We start from the raw sequence: 18,230 nt of genomic DNA, 5'->3' as shown, positions 1-18,230 counted from the left end.
AAATTTTTATTTAATTACACCAATCATAACTATGGGTCAATTTTGGGAGCAGGAATTGACATGGCCGTAAATTACTGTATCTATCTTGACAAGCTTTGAAATCCTGGGATATATGTGATTTTATCGACTAGCAATTATCGATGTATCGATAATTTCCTAGACCACTGGTCAACATAACACCTCAATTTGAACATCTTCATACCTTTGGCATCAGAATATTAAAACTCAAAACAAATGTACCCTTCTAGAGGATATTATAAATTTCTTTTTAAGCTTGCAACGCATTGAAGGAGACGTCACAGATCACAAAGTATATTTATCAGCATCGCAGGTCGCATCTACATAGCCATGTCCGCCCATCCATTATTGCACCAATCCATCGGAATGATTTGTTCTCGTCTTAAAACAATTTTTTTTACCAAGTAATCCAGTCTAAACTATGTTCCTCATATTTGCCAAACAAAATCTGCATTATCGGACCACTATATTATACAGCTGGAACAATGAGTCCAAAAGTAAGTTTTTAGTTGCAGAATCGACACAAAAATGTCACACTTTCTGTCACAATTTAAGTGCAAAAATGTTGAATGTTCAGTTCACAGTCAGTTGGGAAACAAAACAAAACAACATATAAATAAAATTTGTTTGAAACGTTCAAGACGTTATAATATATTTAACTCTGGAAATTGAAATGTAATCATCCGTTTGCCTAAGATAGCCGTTCTTTCTTGTTAATCCTGTTTTTCTTGACAACCTTTCGGGGGTTATTTTTGTTCGTTTTCGCAATTTTCTTGGTAATGAGGAACTTGAGGCGCTTCTTAACATTATCGTAATTGTCATTGTCAAGTTCCGGTTTGCTGGACTTGAAGAATTTGGCGCCTTCTATAAAGTACATACATATATAGATAGATAGATAGGTGTATATAGATATTGTAAAAGTAAATACCTTTAAGTCTGATATCGTTCTTGGGTATAAAGAAGGATTCAATAAAGATTTGCGGCTTCTTTTGCTTCTGCTTGCCCTGCTTCTTGGCGGGTGCGGTATTTTCATTGGCCCCCAACTGATTCTCCTTTGTGTTTGCTGATTCCTCGTCTTCGGTGTCGGAGGAATCATAACTGAATGGATTCACATTGCCCAGGCCCAGTTTGTTAGACTTGTTAACCAGAATCTTCTCGTGGCTTAGCTTCTCCAGCTGATCCTGCCGCTTGACCACAGCGTCCTCGTGACTGCTAGAAAACATTTCCAGCAAACTGAAACCTTCGCCGCGCGTTTTAAGCGACTGCTTCAACGTGTCGGTGACCATATAAAAGGCGCTCTGCGAGACTGGTGCTGGCGTGGGGGCGTCCTCGCTGTTAGCTAATGGCGCCTTCGGCTGCTGCCGCTGCTGGTCCTTGTTCGACTTGACACGCACCAGCTTCTGGTGCTCTTCTTTGGCGGGATCAAAGCGTAACATTTTCTTATTATTGGATGCTTTCTTACCGGGCGCATTGACCGTGTCTATTTTGCGTCCAATAACCTGCTCTAAAATTCCCATTTGCCAGTTACGTTCGTCCTCCTGTGGCTGCTCCTGCTTCTGTTTTTGCTCGTCCTGATCTACATATTCGTCTGCTTCCGCGTCCGCCTCTTCGCCCACAAAGTTGGCTGTTATACGAAATCTGGGATCCAAGCTCTGTTTACTTTGCATTTCCACCAGGCGTTCGCCCTTTTTGCCACTATGCTGGGGAAGCACAATCTCCTCTTCCTCATCATCGTTATCCTCGAAGAGATCTTTCTTGACATGTTTCGCTTTTTGTTTGTGTGTTTGCTCCACTTCATCCTCCTCCTCGGCATCGCTGAATTTGATGCGCTTGGCCTGCCCAGCGTCCATGAAGGCTAATGCCTGTTGTATGGCAGATTTCTTCTGCTGATGCTGCTGCTGCATTTTGTTAAGCGACTCCTTGCGCTTCAAATCCGCTATAGAGGCCTGAGCATCCAGAGACTTACTGCTAGGCTTTTTGTGCTGCTCTATAATGTGCAGCGGCTTCACATCATGCTCCTTCTGGATGACAATCTATAAGAAAAGTGCAAAAGAAGGGAAATCTCTTCATATCTTCAAATCGATTACAGCTAGTCGCCACTCACTTTGCCATTGTGCATAGAATGTGCGGCACGCTTCTTGGTTATCAGCAGCTCGGGCGCCACATCCTCATCATTGATCTCCTCGTTTTCGCCAAAGACGCGTCGCTTGTTCTGCGTGTTCTGCGCAAGCAAACGCGATCTGCTCGTATTTAACTCGCCGACATTGGACTGTGTTTGCTCTTTTTGCCGGTCCTCCTCGCGCTCGCGTTTGAGACGATCTAGGAAAGACTCCTTGGCGATCGATACACGCAGATTGGTTCCGTGCAACCTTTGCCAGTTGAGCTCATTGACGCCTGCAACGTATATTACCAGTGTTATTATTATTTATGTTAAGACTTCGAGTTATCTGCCTGCACCAAGTGGCGAGCTTACAGTAATCGGCATCCTCCGTCTGAACTGTGACAAAGGCTATAACTTTGTTGTTGCTTTGTCCAGAATCTACAAGTTGCTCTTTTGTCTTCAGCTCTACATGCTCCACATCGCCATAGTCCTGGAACAACGCTCTCAGATCCTCCTCTGTTGTCCTGGTCGGCAAATCACTAAGAAAGAAACGCATCTTTGTGTATGCTTCCACACAAAAACAGCGCACGTGTAGCAAGACAGCAACAACTACAACAGCTGTTCATGGGCAGTGATAAATAATCCATTAAATTTCTTCTTCTTATCAATGAGGGCATTCACACGTTATTATTTAACGCTAATCGATAATTCGTCGTGACGTATTTCTTGTGTTCTAGATGGATATATAATCCTTTTGATCTTCAGGTATTGGAACCGGTAAATTAAAGCTACACTTTGCTATGCAATTGTCGTCGTAAGTACAACATTTTCAAATACTGCCAACTGACATAGTACGTTGTTAAATATCTTCCAATTAGCTTTCTACAGCCTCCAATTGCTTGAAAGCACTGTGAAAATTTACATTTCAAAACAATGAAATATTAAATGTGGTGTTTTACCATTATTCATTGTATTTTTAAAGAGAATACTGATTTCAATAAAATTCTAATCATACGTTTAACTTTTATTACCGCGCCAAGCTAAGCACAGTATGGTGCTGCTTCATTGACATTTGTGACGTTTCCTTAATCGAACAATCGCACTGTAATCGAGTACGTTCGATAATTCTTGTTAAAAATACACTCACACATACACGCACCCACACAACCAGATTTTATTATTTATTTTTGTTTTCTGCCGAGCTAATATTTTGTAGCGCCAACGATATTTCCACAAATCAACTGGAGAATGGATAACAGCAGCACAGCAGGCAGCAAAACCGCTCTGGAGAAATGGGGCTTTCCATTGCAGGAACTTTACCGACTCGCGTTTACATTCTACAAACGTAAGGCAACGCAAGAAATATGTTGATTAACCGCAGACGCTTGACGACTGCTTTTATGCGGCTTCATCTCACTAATACTAACACTCATTCAAACACCCACTCACTCGTGATATATTTGCAGAGAACTCTGGGAAGGCCATACATCTGTCCTACGAGGACAATCTCAAGCTTATCGCCTTCAAGCAGCAGGCAGCATTGGGACCATTCAATACAAACCATGCTCCTGCTCTTGGCGTCCTGGACGTCATCGGAAGGGACAGGCAGCAGCACTGGCAGCTGCTGGGGGACATTACACGCGAGCAGGCTATGGAGGGCTTCATCGATCTGCTTGACACCATGTGCAGCGCCTTCCGGCCTTACATTGAGGCCGTTCGCCAGAATCGCGATGAGACACTGAAAGCCGAGCTGCGACGCATGGAACAGGAAAAGGAGGCCAGACAGAAGCGGGAACGCGAACAGCAGGAGCTGCTGGAGGAGGGATACAAGGACGAAATGCAACGACGTCAGCTGCAGGATGCGCTCAACAAGCAGACATATCAGCAATTTAAGGTAAATCACCAGCGACACGCAATCGATATTAGAATACCACGTATGGAATGGCTGCCTAGCTGCAGGGTATATACAACAGCACAATAGTTTTTGCCCTTCTTGTTAATGCAAATATTCTGATATTTTTTAGTAGTCTCCGAAACAGTTTAATGCAATTACGAAATATTAAGAAATTGTGTTAGTAAAGGATGAAGAATGAGGAACAGCATGATATAGAAATCACAGATATTATTGGTCATAAAGCAGTGCCTACCATAATTTATATTTATTATGGCTGTAATATGTGCAAATTGCCAAAGTTTACTTTACGTCCGCTCGTCCTTGCAGTAGCTTTCAAAGCTAAATAAAAAAATTAACAGTTGTCTTCTCCACAATTTGCAAGCATTTGACAACAATTTAACTCTTCAAGAGGTATCTCACAGTCGAACACTCGATACATCGACATTTGCACCTGTTGTTGCCCAGCCCGCCGGGTCAATAATGTATGTCAACGGTTGTCGTTGGCTGTTGTTGTTGGCATCGGCGACAGTCGACAGTCAACAGTCGAGTCGAATGAGGTCACGACCCAATTAGTCAATAAACAATTTCCTGTTGATGGTCAACATCAAGGATCCGAGACGACTAGCATATCAATGTTAAGCTGCTTACGAGTGTGACTTGCCTGGTGTCTGCTAAACGTTCCTTTTTTTTTTTGTTCTGTTGCAGCTGTACGCCGAGAAGCAGTTTCCTGGTAATCCCGAGCAACAGGCCGTGCTCATACATCAGCTGCAGCGGGAGCACTACCATCAATACATGCAGCAGCTGCATCTGCAGAATCAGAGCCAGACGCAAAATCTAAACCAAAACCAACAGCCACAGCGGACAAGTGACGAGGACACGGAGAAGATGCTGCAAACGGAGGAGGATCACAGCAACAGTCGCTGCTCCACTCACCACACCAACAACAACAATAACAACAACAATAACAGCGGCAACAACCGGCCAGACAGTGCTGACTTAACCAACGCCATGGAGGGACTGCATCTCAATCAATTTGAGTGCCAGCAACAACAGCAGCTGCAGTCGCAGCCGGAATCTGGTGAGGAGCAACTGGCGCAGCCGGAGCAGTTGGGCAGCGATGATTACGACGATTATGTGATGATACGTCCGGCCAAGATCTGGACGCGACCGGATATCGAACTGTTCAAGACTGAAGTATCCGCCGGCGACGGTGACGGTGTCATTACCATTGGGCATGGCGATACGGTAACGGTGAGTAATGTATCCACTATAGACAAACTGTGTTATGCCATATTCAACGATACGTCTACACGAAAGTCAGTTGATCCTTAGCCAAAGTGCATATGTATACTAACTGATTGAATTGAACCGCCAGGTGCGTGTGCCAACAAATCTGAATGGCAAGTGCATATTCTGGGAGTTTGCCACGGACAATTACGACATTGGTTTCGGTATCTACTTTGAATGGGCGAAGCCCGTTACCAGCGAGGTGACGGTGCACGTGAGCGATAGCGATGAGGATGAGGATTGCGTCGATGAGGACTATCTGTCTACCACAGAGGATCTGGAGTCGGGCTCAATGTCGCAGGAGCGCAGCACATTGGCTGCACAGAATGCGGCTGCCGCATTAAAGGCACCCATTTCAATTATAGTGCCAATATATCGGCGCGAATGCTACAACGAGGTCTACGTGGGTTCCCATTCCTATCCTGGCGAGGGCGTCTACCTCTTAAAATTTGACAATAGCTACAGCATCTGGCGTTCCAAAACCCTCTATTATCGCGTCTATTACGAGCGATAAGGCCAAACAAGTAGTTCATTTGTGGATTACTTATCTTTTACTACGAACATACATACATTACATGTGTATTTGTAAGGACTACAATAAGTGTATGTTGTGTGTGTGTGTGTGCGTGTGTGTACGCGCTTTGTGTGTGTATGCACATACATAGATGAGGTTTGTGTGCCGAACATGCATACATCAATTAGAAAATTCACTTTTCCATTTGCAAAATGATTAAATCAATATATTTATTATATAGTTTTCAAAATAAATTAAATTACTATGTATTTCAAAACGCGCGTTTACATTCATTTTTGCTCTACTGGCTGGATTTATGTCTGCAAAACAAAATGTTTAGATTTGAATTACGAGAGTTATTTCTACTGTTGGAAAAGTAAGTGCTTTTGACCGCCTCAAAAACACACCGCATCACGTTTAAATTCTGGATATTATTATTTGATAGTCGCACAGAATCGAAATCAATTTTCTCTTGCTCGTCATCTGCCTTTTCTTTTAAAAATATTACCGCCAAAGCTATCGATTATTCGTTAAATTCGAAGTGTAGAGTTGCCACAACGTGAGATCTTTGTCAGTGCTGCCAGTAGGTGGCAGTGCTCAGCAGACAGCGTTGCCCAACGTTGGCAACACACACAGTGTGTTTGTTATTCAAAAAGCCGACTTTTCTGCCTGTAACATGTATGCGGTTGCAGTTCAACTGCTCAAATGCCCGGCCGCAAGGAGTCGAGTGGCTAAACGTCTCGTCAGCCATGTGCTGGGCATCGAAACATCCTGCGATGACACAGGCATTGCCATAGTCGACACAGCGGGACAAGTGCACTCCAATGTGCTAGAGTCCCAGCAAGAGTTCCACACGCGGTATTTAAAAGAAAACAACTCAGATGTATTTAACCCCACTCATGTGTATTTCATTTGCAGGTACGGTGGCATAATACCGCCACGTGCTCAGGATCTGCATCGGGCGCGTATTGATGCTGTATGCGAGCGGTGCTTGGAGCAGGCTCAGCTAAAGCCGGAGCAGCTGAAGGCGATTGCGGTGACCACCAGGCCGGGTCTGCCATTGAGTTTAATAGTGGGCTTGCGATTTGCACGTCACTTGGCACGCAGGCATCAGCTGCCGCTTCTGCCCGTACATCACATGGAGGCACATGCGCTGCAGGCGCGCATGGAGCATCTGGAAGAGATTAACTATCCGTATCTGTGCCTACTCATCAGCGGTGGCCACAGCCAGCTGGCAATGGTGAACGGTCCGGGCCGCCTGACGCTGCTCGGCGAAACACTGGACGATGCGCCTGGCGAGGCATTCGACAAGATTGCGCGTCGCCTGCGGCTCTACGTGCTACCCCAGTATCGCCTGTGGAACGGAGGACGTGCCGTCGAACATGCTGCTCAGGCGGCACAGAATCGCGATGCCTTTGAGTTCCCACTTCCCCTTGCCCAGCAGCGCAACTGCAACTTTAGCTTCGCGGGCATCAAAAACAACTCCTTTCGTGCCATACGCCATCGTGAGCGGGCGGAGCACACGCCGCCCGACGGCATCATCAGCAACTATGCCGACTTCTGTGCGGGGCTGCTACGTGCGGTCAGTCGCCATCTGATGCATCGCACACAGCGCGCTCTGGAGTACTGCCTGCAGCAGAGGCTATTTGGCGAGACGCCGCCCACGCTTGTCGTATCGGGGGGCGTGGCCAACAACGATGTGATATACGAGAATCTGGAGCGCCTGTCGTTGGCGTACAACTGCCGCTGCTATCGGCCCTCGAAGCGCTACTGCTCCGATAATGGCGTCATGATTGCCTGGCACGGCATCGAGCAGCTGCTGCAGCATCAGAATGCCAGTCTGCGTCGGGACATCGACAAAATTGACATTGCAGGCAATGCCGGCTTCCATGCGTCAGCTGTCAGCGATGTGGCCCTGGCCGCCATCAAATGCAAGTGGATCAAACCACTCTAGAAACTAGCCAAACAAAATAACTTACACCCTCCGCAATGGCATAATAAGACAGAGAAATAAGACAATTATAGAGCCTTGCAGGCCAATCGTAATACACATCGTAATACACGTATTGCTTTAAGACAGCGGCCAGTTGTTCCTAAAGCAGCTATATATTCATTGATCTGTACGCGTACTGTCTGAAAAAGTATGGATATGTTTCAAATGTCATCCATGTATCTTCAAACCTAAAACTAGCATAGGAACAGACTGACATCAACTGCATCGACTCGGCTAGCTCGGATGCTGATCAAGAATATGTATACTTATTGGGATCTAAGATGATTCCTTCTCCCTTTTGTATATATACAGGTAATGGGGTTCGAAGAGGTTTTCTTCGCGAGAAGTTTATACAATTTATGGAACTGCTTCTCTTTTTTTTACATTATATATTTGTTTTTGTTTTTTATTATAATATCTGAAATCAATAATGTCAAATGTCTAAGGTCTAAAAAAAAAAAAATGTAAAAATTGATAATGTATACATATAAAAATATTAAAAAATGCATTAGTTCTTTATCTTCATTGCTTTCATGCTGAACTACAATACAATTTTATCTCATTTTTTTTCTTTCGCTTCTTGCTGTTGTTGTTGTTGCTGTTTTTGCTTTTTGTTTTTTGTTTTTGTTACTTTATGGATTATACTTATATAGTTTAGATTTTTTAATTGTGGTTTTCGTTATCATTTTTTCAATGCTTTTGTTTTCGCAACCCTTACTTAATTATTTAAATACTCTTACTTTTATTACATAATAGCGCTACATACATTACGCAATTTTATATAACTTTTTAGTTAATGCGAGTCCGAATTGCGAATTGCGTGTGTGTGTTTGTAAACAAATGATAGACATATTTTTATATGTTTTTATTATTATTTTGCTCCATATATGCATTATATGTATTTATGTATCTGTTACTTTGTTTTATATTTCACGTCTCTCTGCTCGCTTCTCTTTCTATTGCTGTGAACATTTCTTCTTTCTTCACACTAAGCTTTTCTTTTTTGCTCCTATTTGTTAGGTTTTTTTTTATTTTTTATATTTATGCAAAACATAAAATTTTCTCTTTTGTTTTTGTTCTTGTGATTTTTTGTTTTGTTTTGCTTTCTTTACCTTCTCTTAATTTTGTATATATATATTTTTATATATATGTATAAATAATTTGTTTGCTATGTTGTTATTGTTGTTGTTTTGTTTGTTTTTTTGCTTATTTTTCTGCTGTGTCTTATAAGAATATTGCGCCAAAAGCAATAGAGAGGGGGACAAAGGTGGGCTGGGTAGGGGTTGGGGTTAACGAGGGCTGATGCGTAAGCAGAAGTTTTGATTTGATTTCATTTAGGTTAAGCAAAATGTAGCACATTAAAAGAAACTAATTCAAATAAAAATTGATTACGATTGCAAAGGATTTGCGTTTGCTTAGGTTTGCTTGGAGCACTGGGCTCCAAGGCAAGAGGAGAGGAGGACAGTTGGAAAGCGAGAATAGATACAATTTAAAATAAGAAGAAAAATTGAAAATTGGATAGAAAAGGTATCATACAGATATAGTATATAGTAGTACAAGTTTTTTTGTTTTCTTTTTTCTTTTTTTTTTTTTTTGTTGAGGGCGACGAAAAAAAACAACCGAAAAAACAACAGACAATCAAAAAAAATTAAAGGAATCTGCATTTCCTCTTCTTGGATGGCTCTGGCGGCTCCAGTGCGGCCAGAATGGCCTCATCGAAAACGTTTTTCAGGCCCTTCTGTGTTAGTGCCGAGCACTCCACATATTTGACTGCCTTCAGCTCCTTGGCAAGCTTTTCGCCCTGCTCGGATGTAATGGGTTTCTGCTTGTTCTTGGCCAGCTTCTCCAATGTGCTTGTCTCGTCGCGCAAATCAATTTGTGTGCCCACCAGCAGGAACGGCGTTTTTTGGCAATGGTGCGTTATTTCCGGCACCCACTGTTCGTTTAACAGTGGTAAAACAAATTGCAACATTTAATACATTATCTTTAGCTATATGCATATACATATATATATATATATATATAACGTACCTTCTCCTTAACATTCTCAAATGAACTGGGGCTGACCACCGAGAAGCAGACGAGAAACACATCCGTTTGCGGATATGAGAGCGGACGCAGCCGATCGTAATCCTCCTGGCCGGCCGTATCGAATAATCCAAGCGTATAGGGCTCGCCGCCAATCATCACTGTCACCGCATAGTTGTCAAATACAGTTGGCACATATTCTGATGGAAATTTGTTGGTTGTGTACGATATCAGCAGGCACGTCTTGCCCACAGCTCCATCTCCAACGACCACGCACTTGATGGTTTGCATACCGAACTAGTTTTGTGAATAACGGTTACTAAACGAACCAACAAAACAAAAAATGAAAGTTAGAAGTGAAGCACAGCAATTATGTTAAACACAGTGTTGAGGATGCGCCTCAATTAACCCCGGCTTCGAACCATTGCCCCCCCAACTGTCAACCAAAGCCAAGTGTATCTGGTATCTAGGATGCAATTACATTGTATTTTCAGCAGCAGTTTCATTTCACTTATAACCTGGATGGAAACGAAACTTTTCTATTAATCATTCAATCAAATTTAAGCCCATTTTGCAAATGCAATAAATAATTTGATTCTACAACTCTTCCTGCAAACTACAACTGTAAAAGAGGGAAGTATAGTTTTTGAAAATTAATAAAATACGAAGTGTATTGATTTATTTCGATATTGAATCTTCGGAAGCTATTTCCAGTGACCAACTTCACAGGCTTCGTTGAAGCTAAGCACAGACACAAGCGTGTGCGAGTGTAAGTGTATATATATAAATATATATTTATATATATATAAGTGTGTGTGAGCATGCTCATATGCCTTAATTACTTTCGCAACGAGGCGACGCAGCAAAACACGGGCAGAACGGGACAGGGCGTGGGTGCCTGGGAAGGCCCTTGCCCGGCCAAGTGACTGTAAGTTCGTCACAGGGTGGGTGGGTGGCTGGGAGTCAACACACTGACTGTCACTGACTGGGAAGAGTGCGGTTTGTTATTATCGCTGCACCAGAGCAATTACACAAAAGCACACACACACACATATATATACAAACATATATTGATATATATAAATGTGCACATATCAGGCAGTAACCGAGACGCAAATTGCTATTTACTTGATATTATTATATTTTTATTTTTTGCTCAACTATTGTGTCTTATCTATGCGTACGAGTTGTATCTATAGAACTTTGTACACACACACATACACACACACACACACTCGCAGACATACACACATAGACAGAGAATGTCAGCCGGGCGGTATCACTGCTGTCGCCGCCGCCGGCTTCCTTTTTGTGGAGCATAAGCAGAGAGCCACAGGCGATGACGATGACTCAAACTGTGTATGAGTTTCTGCAGAATGAACGAAAAAAAAAAGCACCAAGCACACACTCACACACACAGAGAAGTACTCAGATAAGCTCACAGGCAGCTCTAATATGAAATATGCAGCCCTCTCCCTCTCCTGATGATCCCACACACACGCACACACACACACACAAACACGTTTGTATGTATTTATGTGCATGTTCAATGCGTACGCGCGTGAGTGTGTGTGTGCGTGTGTGTGGGTTTTTGAACGTAGTTTTGCTGCAGCCAATATGCTAATTTATTTTGACACAAATGCACTTGTATATAAATATACACTGCTAACGCACGCATACATGCACAGATGCAAGTGGTACGGTATGTATTGTTTTGCATCGCCCACTCACACACACAGATACATACATATAGGGTGCATACAAGTTCATAATTATTAGAAAGCCAGGTAAATGAAATGCACATATTACAGGCACATTTCGAATTCAGAAATTCGCCAGCAGCAAGAATAAAATTAAACCAATCGTTTTTCACTAACACAAACGCACTCGGCACACACTCACACACACACACACACGCATACTATAACGGCCATACTGACATGAGAGCAGAAGCAGCAGACAAGCAGCCTAAGCTAAAGCAGTCATCGTTAACATTTTTCGTCACTTTTCACTACAGAATTTTCTCTTTCTATGAGCACCACATGAATTGATTACTGTTGTTTTAACTGCATTCAAGTGGCCAACTTGCGTAATTTTACTTACAACTGATTTATATTGAAAACGACAGTAAATATGTTCTTTTTGGGCTGGGTTGGGCGTCGATTCGTATAGAAAACTCCTATTTTTCTTTTGTGTGTTCGTTCTCTCCAACAATAGTAATCTGTATGCGTGCGAATGACGAAGCGAAGGGTTGCCACTGTGGCAGTCGCTATCGCTATTTGACGTTTACAAGTGGCAACGCTCTGCGCCAACAAACCTATTGGTGTTGCCACTCCACTCAATTGCAGCTCTCATATGTTACTAAGAACAAGACAAGAGAATCGCAGCGACAACAAAGTAAGGCAACCGAATTACCTCGCTAGGCATAGAAAAAAATAATCAAGGGGTATGACATTGAAATGGCTGGATTTTTAAGAACAAGGTATGTCAATTACAAATAAAATGTTCAATTACACCAATTCGTCCATTCAATTACGACTAAATGCATGCATGCATGCACAAATTGATAAACACACATCTGTATATACGAACAGCATTACAGTGACCTGCAGCTTATTTGCTTTGTATTAAATTTTCAGTTCTAAATTGTGAACGATACAAACTGTCAATACACAATATAAAAAATTGCAAATTCTTTTAAACGATGTTGTTATAGAAAACGGAGCCGTGAAGATGATTTGCCTTGCGAATCTACGCCACTGTCAAAGCGCATCAATAACCTGCATTTAAACTATGACGATGGGAATAGCAGCAGCAGCAGCAACTGCAGTATTCCAACTCTAATCAATGACAACAATAACTACGTACTGCCGACGATATCAGGCGGAGGAGTCGGGTGTGGGGTTGGACCAGCTGAGGTGATAGGAGTCGGATATGAATATAATCCGGAGCTAAATGCGGATCAAAACCCATATTACTATGCAAAAAACAAAGTGTTGTATGACTTGCACGTTGAACGTGTCAAGCGCAGCAATCATTAGTTTGAAAGACATATTTTATGTGCATGCACAAGTGTGTGTGGATATCAAGTCTGCTTTATTTTACAGTGAAAAGTGAAAAGTAAAAATAAAAACAAAAACAAAAACAATTAAATCTCATATGAAATACAAACATTTAAATACATGCTATAATCGAATCAGGAATAAGCAAAACTGATACTCAGTTGCCTTATCCATTCGTATACAGAATGAAATTTTATAGATTATAGTGCCAATAATTCAAGGAAAATCTCAGATGGAATAATATGCCGATCTTCTATCGGAAATTAGTTGCTCTTATTCATATTGATATACAAATGGTTCATTTATGTATAAGGTAGCAATCAAAATTTTTGCAAATAATTCAACTTGCTGTGTTCAAAGTATTTATGTATAATAATAATATTTATGCGTTAACCAACGATTCAGCTGTACAAAATAGACCCCTAAAAAGATAGCACCAAGCTAATGATTCTGAAATACCTACAAACATACACAAATATTAAAAAAAAAAAAAAAACAAGACTTAAAATTTGCTCGCACATTTACTCAATCTGCAATTGCGTACACGAGTGCTTAACTGAAACGGTCTTCAACATCATATATATCTTTAAAATCTAATTTAAACACTTTTCTCAACTGTAAATAGACTACATTTAATAAATAAATAAATATATAGAATATTTAAATAGGGTATGTACTATAAGCCACGTAGGATGTAGCAATACTGTCAATAAAATATCAAATGAATTTCTCAATTTATCATACTTATTTTATGCGGGAACTCAAAATTGGCACAGTGAAACATTCATGCTTGCATACCACTGTGCATTCGTATACCTAAATTGTTCTCAATTTTGACAGCAGCAAAAACAAAGCAAAATACATCATTCGCTCTCCTGCCTGCCAGCAAGCCAGCCAGCTGCTCTCTTACTCTCTCTTTCGCTCTCTCTCTCTCTCTCTCTGAGTCACGTAGATACTCATTGCACTGACACAAGTATATCGGTGTCTGACACACACGCAGACATACAGAGACATTCAGTCTTTGTTGTTGCTATTTATATGCTCGCAATTTATTTTTTTGACAACGTAAAATGTTGTAATATATTGTTAAATGTTAGTTTTGAAATTTAAATGAAGTGCCTTCAAAGTGCCAGTGCAGTATTTACACCAAAATTATATTTGCATCATGTGCAAATGCGATCGTTATGGAAACTGTGCAACAAGTAAACACAACGGTCGCACATAATACCTAATTATATATGTGCATATAAGCATATATGCTTTATATGTGCTGAACAATACATCACAATTGATATTGACATACAGACAATATCAATATTGCAACATTGCAATCACCAGCGCTGTAGACGATGAGCCTCTTTGGTTCGAAGAAGAACCGCTCGCTGCCGGTGCGCGTGAGCACCTTCGACTCGGAGCTGGAGTTCGAGCTGGAGCCACGCGCCACTGGCCAGGAGCTGTTCGATCTCGTTTGCCGCACAATTGGTCTGCGCGAATCGTGGTATTTCGGGCTGCAGTATGTCGACACGCGCAACAATGTCTCATGGCTCAAAATGGAGAAGAAGGTCAAAGATCAGCGAGTCGAGCTCCATGAAAACAACAGCATTTATGTGTTTAGTTTCTATGCAAAGTTCTTTCCCGAGAACGTTAGCGAGGAACTCATCCAGGAGATCACCCAGCATCTGTTCTTTCTGCAAGTGAAACAGAGCATCCTCTCAATGGACATCTACTGCAGGCCCGAGGCCTCCGTTCTGCTCGCCTCCTATGCAGTACACGTCCAGTACGGACCCTACGATTACGAGAGCTACAAGGATGGCATGCTTGCCGGTGGCGAACTTCTGCCCAAGGGCGTCACTGATCAATACCAAATGACGCCCGAAATGTGGGAGGAGCGCATCAAGACCTGGTGAGTCCAGTTATGCTCTGTCTGTATCTGATCCAAGCATTGCCTCAGCTACAGCCGCCTCTCTTAGAGCCACTCACTTTTTATTACATTTATTAACTTTGATTGGGTTTGTTTTTCCTTTGTTGTTCTCGTAGGTATATGGACCACGAGCCCATGACCCGGGACGAGGTCGAAATGGAATATCTGAAAATCGCACAAGATCTGGACATGTATGGTGTTAACTACTTTCCTATTACAGTAAGTCGAGAGTCAAGTATCGTGATGGGGCAGGCAAACTGCTCAACTCTGGGCTGAATGCAACATTACATAACCTCAAAGATTTCAAAACTATAACATTTTACAGAATAAGAACAAAACCAAATTGTGGCTGGGCGTAACAGCCGTGGGTCTTAACATCTACGATGAGCGCGACAAGCTAACCCCAAAGACAACGTTCCAGTGGAACGAGATACGACACGTCAGTTTCGATGACAAGAAATTCACGATTCGTTTAGTCGATGCCAAAGTGTCGAATTTTATATTCTACTCGCAGGACCTGCACATCAATAAAATGGTGAGCACCAATGTCGGTTATTGGCTAAGTGAGGTTATACTACTCCTAGTTCCAGACTGGGAATGATGGTACCCCAATTGCAATGTTTACAAAGCCTGATAATCTCAGTTAGCCATAATATGTGCATTCAATTTGACTTTATATGACTTGGTTTATGATGCGCAGATACTTGATCTGTGCAAGGGTAATCATGATCTCTACATGAGACGTCGCAAGCCGGACACCATGGAGATACAGCAGATGAAGGCGCAGGCAAAAGAGGAGAAGCAGCGACGTCAGATCGAGCGCAAGAAGTTCATCAGGGAGAAGCAGCTGCGAGAGAAGGCCGAGCACGACCGCTACGAGATAGAGAAACGATTAGAGCATCTGCAGGACGAGATGCGCATGGCTAGCGATGCGCTGGTGAGTAATACGGGTCAGACAAAGCCTCAACGAAATTACATAGAACTATACCATTGCAGCGCCGCTCCGAGGAGACCAAGGAACTGTACTTTGAGAAGAATCGCGTCAGTGAAGAACAAATGCAGCTGACCGAATGCAAGGCGAATCACTTTAAAACGGAAATGGACAGACTGCGCGAGCGCCAAATGAAAGTGGAGCGCGAAAAGCATGATCTGGAGAAGAAGATACGCGATGCCGACTTCTATGTGCTGCAGCTAACCGTGGAGAACGATAAGCGCGAAGCGGAAACTGAGAAGCTAAAAAAGGAGCTTATCTGTGCCAAAATGGCCGAACGCGAGGCCACCGCCCGTCTGCTTAACTTCCTCAATAGTGGCCGCAAATCGTCCACAGACAGCCTGTTAACTGCCTCAACCGTATCGCATGCGAATGTGAACACCGCCTCCAGCATTGCGGCGATCAGCACACCGTCTCTGACGACGAGCAGCTCAACGAACGATATGGAAACAGCCGGAGGCGCCGAGCTGACCACATCCGCCTCCCACTACATTGTGATCGGTGACAATTCGAGCGGCATTTCCGATGATTTTGAGCCAAAAGAGTTTATACTCACCGACAATGAGATGGAACAGATAACGAACGAGATGGAACGCAGCCATTTGGAGTATCTGCGCAAGTCCAAGAAGCAAGTGCAGAATCAATTGCAAACGTTGCGGAGCGAGATAGCGCCACACAAGATTGAGGAAAATCAGAGCAATCTGGATATACTCAGCGAGGCGCAAATTAAGGCCGGCGAAAACAAATATTCAACGCTCAAAAAGCTCAAATCTGGATCAACTAAGGCGCGTGTGGCCTTCTTTGAAGAGCTCTAAGAGGGGCAGAGTTGGATACCCCAACAACAGAAACCTAAACAAGACTCTTATCCAAGTTAAGCGTATTCTGACTTTGTCATTTGTGAACACAATATTTAATGTATGTATATCTCTGTTTATCTGTGTATACAATGTCAATAAGTATATATGTATGTATATCTCTGTTTAGTTGTGTATACCACATGTCAATAGCTATAAGCCAATTATCGGTGACATTTCCCGATTCAATAAACTCGAAATGAGTGTGTATAAAACAGCCAAACATTTTGTTGTCCTTCTTAGCATTTGATTTACATATATAACCTTAAGCGCCAATCGTTTTGTGTCAACAGAGTTAATCTATTCCTCTGGTCAACGAAGAAACTGAGAATTTATTGCTTAAAGCTTAAAACTTATTTGAGGACTAAACATAAAAATTATAAATACACACAGCATTCTAGAAGAGCTTGCAACATTTGTACTAATTTCAAATATTTAACTACTTGCCTCCTGCTCTAATCTATAATTTCAACTATTGCTCTACATGTCTTATCGCTGCACTCTTCTTTTCCCTGCAGAGGGGTTCGAACGATGTGTAAAGATCAAAAAGAGGACAGCTTAGACCACAGAAAAGAAATATGATACATATATGTACATATTATATATCCATATGGTAGAGACTTGTTGGAGAAACTAATTTTTTTTTAGATGATTAACAATCAAATGGTAGAATTTTAAAGTTAGTTCACAGCATAAATTGTGTTCAAAATGAAATTAAGATTTTATTTCAAATTGATCCGATTTAGGACACCAAATTACATACACAGCTGCCAAAAGAACAATTGTCCAATATTTGGTTTGCATTTTTTATTGTTTGCCTGTTGACTATAGGCATATAACTTATATAGCTTCAGAATTCATGAAACACTTTTTTCCATACGATGTATTCTTTTAATTTCAACTCTATGCTAAAGAAACTTGGTACAGTTACATACATACATACATACATACATACATACATACATACATACATACATACATACATACATACATACAGCATTTAATTATAAGTTGTACACTTAGTTCATTATAACGCGAACAGAAGGTGATCGGCAAATCGATTTTATCTTTTCGATTAAGCTTTTTATATATGTTTATATATGATATACCAATTTCAAGCATGTATCTGCTGACGATTAGAACTACCCATAAGATTACCAGGTTTATTATCAGCAAAGTTAAGAATTGTTTTGCGTTTTTCAAAGAATTTAAAAACATGTGACCATTTACATTTATTTATTTACTCTTTTTAGCTTTTCATACAGAAATGAGTAAACGTAGTTTTTCCTATAGAATAATTTGTTTTGTTTTCTTTTTTGATACAATCTTATGATCGGCGGCTTCCTGCTCAAATCTCCATATACTATATATGTGTAATTGTGTGTGAATGTTTATGGAACGCGCACCTCTAAGATAAAAAAAACACCGCTTTTCCCCTGCCGCCGACCCATATTAGTAGTTTAACACATAAAATATTTTTTTTTTTTTTGGTTTTGGTACTAAGGAATTTCAAATAGTTACGTCTTTTGTTTTTTTTTTGTAACACCATGGAATATTTGATGTACAC

General features: G+C 41.5%; 6 protein-coding genes across 6 annotated transcripts; 4 read left to right on the top strand and 2 right to left on the bottom strand.

Annotated features, from left to right (window-relative positions):
* Window positions 1-635: 635 nt before the first annotated feature.
* Window positions 636-2,729, bottom strand: LOC6564631 (probable RNA-binding protein CG14230). The gene is made up of 4 exons (XM_001991070.3): window positions 2,492-2,729; window positions 2,123-2,412; window positions 947-2,051; window positions 636-882 (listed from the first exon to the last, which is right to left on the bottom strand). Exons 1-4 carry the CDS (start codon window positions 2,673-2,675, stop codon window positions 710-712), a joined length of 1,752 nt encoding a protein of 583 aa, XP_001991106.1. The 5' UTR covers window positions 2,676-2,729; the 3' UTR covers window positions 636-709.
* A 534-nt stretch (window positions 2,730-3,263) lies between these two features.
* On the top strand, window positions 3,264-6,078 carry LOC6564630 (Golgi resident protein GCP60). Its single transcript, XM_001991069.2, has 4 exons — window positions 3,264-3,464; window positions 3,586-4,013; window positions 4,719-5,264; window positions 5,389-6,078. The coding sequence occupies exons 1-4, from the start codon at window positions 3,368-3,370 to the stop codon at window positions 5,812-5,814; spliced, it is 1,497 nt and encodes a 498-aa protein (XP_001991105.1). The 5' UTR covers window positions 3,264-3,367; the 3' UTR covers window positions 5,815-6,078.
* Window positions 6,079-6,401: 323 nt separating this feature from the next.
* On the top strand, window positions 6,402-8,184 carry LOC6564864 (probable tRNA N6-adenosine threonylcarbamoyltransferase, mitochondrial). Its single transcript, XM_001991068.3, has 2 exons — window positions 6,402-6,672; window positions 6,733-8,184. Exons 1-2 carry the CDS (start codon window positions 6,491-6,493, stop codon window positions 7,766-7,768), a joined length of 1,218 nt encoding a protein of 405 aa, XP_001991104.1. The 5' UTR covers window positions 6,402-6,490; the 3' UTR covers window positions 7,769-8,184.
* A 15-nt stretch (window positions 8,185-8,199) lies between these two features.
* LOC6564863 (cdc42 homolog) lies at window positions 8,200-12,083 on the bottom strand. The gene is made up of 3 exons (XM_001991067.2): window positions 11,939-12,083; window positions 9,839-10,154; window positions 8,200-9,743 (listed from the first exon to the last, which is right to left on the bottom strand). Exons 2-3 carry the CDS (start codon window positions 10,124-10,126, stop codon window positions 9,456-9,458), a joined length of 576 nt encoding a protein of 191 aa, XP_001991103.1. The 5' UTR covers window positions 10,127-10,154; window positions 11,939-12,083; the 3' UTR covers window positions 8,200-9,455.
* A 1-nt stretch (window position 12,084) lies between these two features.
* Window positions 12,085-13,631, top strand: LOC6564862. Its single transcript, XM_001991066.3, has 2 exons — window positions 12,085-12,317; window positions 12,552-13,631. Exons 1-2 carry the CDS (start codon window positions 12,295-12,297, stop codon window positions 12,874-12,876), a joined length of 348 nt encoding a protein of 115 aa, XP_001991102.1. The 5' UTR covers window positions 12,085-12,294; the 3' UTR covers window positions 12,877-13,631.
* A 263-nt stretch (window positions 13,632-13,894) lies between these two features.
* On the top strand, window positions 13,895-16,886 carry LOC6564861 (moesin/ezrin/radixin homolog 2). The gene is made up of 5 exons (XM_001991065.2): window positions 13,895-14,800; window positions 14,935-15,037; window positions 15,144-15,353; window positions 15,519-15,755; window positions 15,815-16,886. The coding sequence occupies exons 1-5, from the start codon at window positions 14,247-14,249 to the stop codon at window positions 16,622-16,624; spliced, it is 1,914 nt and encodes a 637-aa protein (XP_001991101.1). The 5' UTR covers window positions 13,895-14,246; the 3' UTR covers window positions 16,625-16,886.
* The last annotated feature ends 1,344 nt before the right edge of the window (window positions 16,887-18,230 follow it).

This window comes from Drosophila grimshawi, unplaced genomic scaffold (genome assembly GCF_018153295.1).
Source record: "Drosophila grimshawi isolate 15287-2541.00 unplaced genomic scaffold, ASM1815329v1 contig_1006, whole genome shotgun sequence".
Taxonomy (NCBI): Eukaryota; Metazoa; Arthropoda; class Insecta; order Diptera; family Drosophilidae; genus Drosophila; species Drosophila grimshawi.
Note: the sequence above shows the minus strand (reverse complement) of the source record. Positions and strands in the feature narration are given on the sequence as shown.